The sequence below is a fragment of the Octopus bimaculoides genome, chromosome 9 (assembly GCF_001194135.2).
Source record: "Octopus bimaculoides isolate UCB-OBI-ISO-001 chromosome 9, ASM119413v2, whole genome shotgun sequence".
Lineage (NCBI taxonomy): Eukaryota > Metazoa > Mollusca > Cephalopoda > Octopoda > Octopodidae > Octopus > Octopus bimaculoides.
The window spans coordinates 170,627-176,959 of NC_068989.1; the positions used below are offsets into that span (position 1 = coordinate 170,627).

The 6,333-nt window shown below is 33.4% G+C and overlaps 1 protein-coding gene across 1 annotated transcript in view; it reads left to right on the top strand.

The window, feature by feature from the left end:
* Positions 1–6,333, top strand: part of LOC106868373 (spectrin beta chain, non-erythrocytic 1) — a 183,489-nt gene that overhangs the window by 125,553 nt on the left and 51,603 nt on the right. The window contains exons 58-63 of the mRNA XM_052970308.1: positions 915–1,028; positions 2,319–2,440; positions 2,758–2,818; positions 3,452–3,553; positions 5,273–5,473; positions 6,034–6,111. Coding sequence (XP_052826268.1) covers positions 915–1,028; positions 2,319–2,440; positions 2,758–2,818; positions 3,452–3,553; positions 5,273–5,473; positions 6,034–6,111 — 678 coding nt within the window. The remainder of the gene's footprint in view (positions 1–914; positions 1,029–2,318; positions 2,441–2,757; positions 2,819–3,451; positions 3,554–5,272; positions 5,474–6,033; positions 6,112–6,333) is intronic.

Sequence of the window (6,333 nt, forward strand, 5' to 3'; positions counted from 1 at the left end):
TCATCATCATCATCATCGTTTAACGTCCGCTTTCCATGCTAGCATGGGTTGGACGATTTGACTGAGGACTGGTGAAACCGGATGGCAACACCAGGCTCCAGTCTGATTTGGCAGAGTTTCTACAGCTGGATGCCCTTCCTAACGCCAACCACTCAGAGAGTGTAGTGGGTGCTTTTACGTGTCACCCGCACGAAAACGGCCACGCTCGAAATGGTGTCTTTTATGTGCCACCCGCACAAGCCAGTCCAGGGGCACTGGCAACGATCTTACTTGGCTTGCCGGGTCTTCTCACGCACAGCCCATTTCCAAAGGTCTCGGTCCGTAGTCATCGCCTCGGTGAGGCCCAATGTACGAAGGTCTTGCCTCACCACCTCAGCCCAGGTCTTCCTGGGCCTACCTCTTCCACGGGTTCCCTCAACTGTTAGGGTGTGGCACTTTTTCACGCAGCTATCCTCCTCCATTCTCACCACATGTCCATACCAGCGCAATCGTCTCTCTTGCACGCCACAACTGATGCTTCTAATGTTCAGCTTTTCTCAAGATACTTATTATTATATATTGAAGTTACCCACAGTTTAATATTTTTTAAGATTACATAATTTTCAACATTTAAAATGAAAGTATACCATTACAACATATTTGTTGTATTTCATCTAATATCTTATCTTGCTGGAAAATATTTAGTTTAACATAATCCAATTAAATAAATAACATTTTTTTTTTTTCAAAAGACAGGGACTTTAAAATGATTCTTTCACATCAAAATCAAAATGTTATGGCTCCTAATATTCTTTTGAGTAACACTTTAACAACATTTCTGTAACAATGTTATCAATCTGTATCTAGTGTGAATGATTGCATATTATTCTTTTTATACTTCCAATTAAATGTTTGATCAACCTTTTATCATTCAGGAAGTTCAGTTGTCTACTGATGATTATGGGAAAAACTTAGCAGCTGTTCAACTATTGTTACGTAAGCAAGAAAAGATTGATATGGATTTCACTGTACTAGAAGCTGATATTAAGGTTTGTATTTCAATTTTTCTTCAAAATATCTTTAAAATTATTTTATTGTAAAATGAGAACAATTCTGAGAGGAAGAAAATGAAAAGTGATCATTTATAGCTGTGTACCTTGAGATACGTAGCTCAATTTGTGCAGTTCACCCGAAATGTTCCAAACACAAACAAAAACCTGGTTTTAATGCTACGATAATAGCTCAAAAATATGCAAAAAAAATAGGAGACAGGTGAAAGAACAACAAACAGGGTGTATTAATTTGATACTCATGACATTTCAAGCCTATGCTCTTCTACAGAAAGAAATAAGGAGAGAGAAAAAAATGAGAAAAAAAAAACATATCTGAATTAATGGTGTTCTGTGTTGAACAGATAAAATTCCAATGATGTTAGACAAATATGCATTTTTTGGTTGACTTCCTTGTATATTTTCTTCTTTGAGGGAAAGATTACATCATTATTTTAGAATGTTTGTTAGAGATTTTATAACTATGGTAGTGTTCAATCAAAACAGTTCGTAGTTCCTGAAAAATTACAGAACAAGTAATCTTGCATGGGAAATGGTGCTACAATGTAAAGTTTCTGTTAATCTTTCAACTCCATCTGAGAAGTTTCATAAATAAATTAAAATTGGAAACGTTTGTTATTACATGTAGGAAAAGTTACATAGGTCATAATGATCCTATTGTTTTTAGACTGAGCACTATGGTAAAAATTGTTTTTTAAAAGGTAGAAATGAGCTGAGAAGTATATTTTCTTATAATTACTAAAAGTTTAAAATACTTGGAATTCCTTGTTCCCTAATTCTATAAAGGCAATAGGAGACATGGATAAAGCTTTTCCTATTGAGTCATTCAAGCTACAACCAAAGCTAAATGAATGAACATGTCCATCTCCAGACTATCAAGTATGATTGGACTAAGAGGGATGAAGATTTTTCATTGCAGATTTTGGCTTTTAGATTTTTGCAGTTCCATAAAATCCAGTCTCTGTTGAAAGTTACTGCTATCACTAGAGAAAAAGTACATACTAGTAATGATTTTTGAACCAATAACCTTTCACGTTGCTAGGCTATCTTTGTATCATTAAAACAGTTGCATCTCTTACATAGACATTAATGCTTCATATTTTAAGAAATTGTTTTAAGCAGGTATTTTAGTCAAAGTTTATAAGAAAAATTATTTTAGTTTCTATGTGGCTTTGTATTTATTGCTCTTATGTATAATTTTTGCATAAAAGATTTAGTCATTTTTATATTAAAAGTAGAGGTTTTAAATATAAGTTTTAATTATTCCAGAAACTTGAAAAACATGCTGACAAGCTGGAGCAGAAATATCCCCATCTTTCTAGTTCCATTGAAAAGAAATTAACTGAAGCTAAAATTAGTTGGGAAGATCTTCAAAAACTCTTACGGAAACGGTAAGCTGGTTATTTGATTTAAGCACTGTTCAACAGTTTTTACATCGTATCAATACATGTGTCTTGGAGGAGAATTTTCTCCCAAGACTAAATCATGAATAGAAGATCTTCTCACATCCAAATACATTCAAATGTGTTAAATATGACTTTATACAAATATTCTTAATTCAATGTTGTTTCATGCAGCATTGTGTGCATATGTACAATGAACTGCAGAAAATATTTCTTCTTTGTGAAATTGTGGAGAGATTAGAGTGGATTGTTCATTAGATAACACAGAATTCAGCAAAGACATTTTTATTTTCTCTTTTTTGCAGAAAGTCAAAGTTGGCTGAATCCTATGAGCTGCTGAAATTTCTCACTGATGCCAATGAATCGGTAATTTGTGTTTAATGGTTGTCTGCAAATTTGAAGGATTGTAAATTTCTGTTTCTTATTTAATCAAATTATCTTTGATAAGACAGCAAGGCATGATTTTTTTTTCCCCCCCAATTGAATCATTTAAAACGATATTTTTTTTAAAATTACACTTTAGAATTCTTTAAGATATTGGAATTAGGGGCAGATTCTTATATATCAATTTTTATGGCTTTCCATATTGATTATGACAAGACCAATGTTTATTTCCACCCCCATTACTACAGTATTTTCTTTCAGTTGAGAGAAAAGATGGAGATTCACTTGTACTTTTGGAACCTCTACATAATTACTTTCTCTACGAAAAATAGTAAACAAATCTTCCACAATAAGAATTGTGGAAAATTTCCCAACAAAAATTTACTAAATGTATTTTCATAGAAGTTCAGTTGAATATAAAGTAATGACATAGATTCAAGGCATTTTTTCAAATCAGTATTTTCTGAGCAAAGAAACTTCACCTTTAATTAATCTCTTTATAACACTTTGTATAATGTTTAGAAGTGGCTACACTAAGCAGCAATAATCTTCTCAAGTTTTATATTTCTTCAAATCATTGTTTTTTCTTTGCTTTGCTTTTTGCACGTAATTTAGGTGAACTGGTCCAGTAATATGGCTAAACAAATCAACACATCTGAACTTGCCAAAGATTCCCTTGAAGCTGAGAATATGTTGCAGTTGCATCATGAACGAAAAGTTAGTATTATTTATGTCTACAATAATGGATGAAATTGTAGTGATATGATATATACATATATATTTATATATACATATTTTTACATTCATGCACACACACATACACACACGAGTACTAGATAGATAGTGTGCTCATTATATAGTTTGCGATGCCCTGCTATTTAGAATGTTCTTTGTTCAAATTTTGCAAAGGTTCACTTTGCCTTTTATCCTTTCAGAGTTGACAAAATAAGTCCCAGTTCAACTCTGGAATCAATGTAATTCACTTCCCCGCCCCTCGAAAATTTAAACCAAAATATTTAGAATGATGAGAGACATTAAGCATAATATTGTGATGTTTATATGTTAAGATTTTAAGGAGAAAGTTTGTTCCATACATTTGTGTGATAAATAATGAAAGGTAATTAGAGTTCTTGACTTTTTTGATGAATGGCAACGGATGTAACATTGATGCTTTCTAAGGGCTATTGATGGTATAAGTAACAAAAATGTGAAATAATATACAAGTTGAAAGAAAGTTACAGACTTGATTGTAAGAGATCTTAGCACTTAACTTGCTGTAGTTGTGATTACGTTATACTGAATAGAGTCCAACTCTGAATGTAGGGAATAGTTCATCTTTTCTGGAAATATCAGTGAATAACAATGATTAAAACTTAATTATTGCAAAATGAAAGAAGAAACTTTAATCTTGGTTCGTTTATTTTCTGATGCATGAACTAAAACCATTTTAAGCATAAAAATTAAGCCACAGTTGTGTAGGGTTTAGAGGCATTCACTGAAATCCTTTTTATGCTGGGTGTACAGCTTAATGAGACCCATAAGTTGTGTCTATTAAATGATTGTCCATACCTGTGGAATTGCATGAAATACTTATTTACTAATCTAGGGGAGACCCTTCCCATGCAGGTTTTCATGCTGAGTGAGAAGGGCAGGGCAAGCCAAAGGACCTTATGGTAGTGCTTTCTTTTATGGTTGTTAGGCCCCAGCATATAGGAGATGTAGTAGTCCTTGAACCCACTGGCTACCAAAGCTTTGTTTAATAGAGGGCCACATCATTGAAAATATCTTTATTCAAGGATAGGTTTCATATCCTCTTACTGACAGCCTTCACCAGGTTTTTAAACACAATAGGTAGGTAGCAGGAGGCTATGTTAATGTACGATAGCCTTTCATTTGGTTTGTGGTAGGGCCTGTAACAGGCACCCAGATCAAGCATCACATCTAAAAAGTTCACTACAGTAAAGTTGGTCTCAATTGTAACCTTAAGGACAAGGGAGCTAAGCATGTGAATTAGGTTTGCCTGTTTGTACCTCCAGAGGTGATTAAAGTATCATCTTTGTAGAGACCAAAATGGACTGGCAAGAGCCCCTTCATTAATGTGTCCAATATATATAATCTTATGGGGTCACAGATATCTGTCCTTTCGAATGCTCCCATCGACACATTGAAGTAGCCTGCTGTAGTTTGTGAAAGCGCTTATTATTTACACATGTCACTAATAATTTCACACACACAGGAAAATAAAATACAACAAAATAAATCCTCTGAGAAATTAGGTTTAATAGTAATTTTGTTTTTTTAATACTTTTTCATTCCATCATATCCTTTCTTTCACTCTTTTTCTTTTTCACGCTTTACCTTTCATCCACTTTCTAACTTATTTTCTTACCTTCTGTTCCCCTCTCTTTCTCATATATTTATATATTTAATTATTAGGCTGAGATTGATGGTCGTCAGAAATTGTTCAAAGTGGTTCGTGAACAAGGAAACAATTTACTGAAGAAACTTGAGACAGCTTCATCTCCTGAGTCTGCAGATGTTGACAAAATGATCAAAGAATTAGACAAGAGTCGTCTTCTTCTTACAGGAGCTTGGGACAAACGAAATAAGCTTCTTACTGAGTGCCATAACTTGCAGGTTGATTTCAAATTCATCACTTCTTTCTTTCTTTCATTTTACTTCTATTTATCACTTGTATTAAGAGGTAAATAAATTTACATGTGGTAAAAAATAAGTATTTAAAGTTTAGACTAAAGTTTTGCCAATCCATTTTTATTTAAAGTATGTTGTAAAAAAAAAAGACCCCAAATAATTATGTCTTGCAATCCATTTTTGTGTTGGGTTACCACTGAATACTTTGTGGAGACAGGAAATATAGAAAGCATTGAAATGGATTCCATAAAAAAATTTTACCTTAGCACTGCATGGTAGTAAAAACACTTGATTGACAATTATATGGTACCCTTTTTGTACACTAGGAAATTGTATTTTATAAGGTATTAATTTACAGCTAGGTAGAGTACATTATTTGTTACAGACACAGTATAGTACCAGTGTTAATATAGAAATTATCAACTATTCAGTTGGTAGGTTGGTACCTTGTCAACTTGGTCTGTAAAATAATTTAAAAGGTTGCCTATTTAATCTTCAATATTCCAGCTTTAAATTAAAACTCATATGTATTATTTACATTTCAGATATACAAGGAGACTGTGGAACAGGTTGATGGATGGCTTGCTGCTAAGGAAGCCATTCTCAGTAACAAAGATGTTGGGGTAAATATGCATGTATTTCTATTTTCTTGAATTTAACATTGTCAGCTTATTGCAAACCACAGCTATACAAATATAAATACAATTTGGACCCTGATAATCTGAAGTGCTACAGATGTGGATTAGGAAAAATTCCCATTTTGAGATTTAAAAATGCTTGTGTCTGCTGGGGCTCTCTCTCTCTCTCTCTCTCTCTCTCTCTCTCTCTCTCTCTCTCTCTCTCTC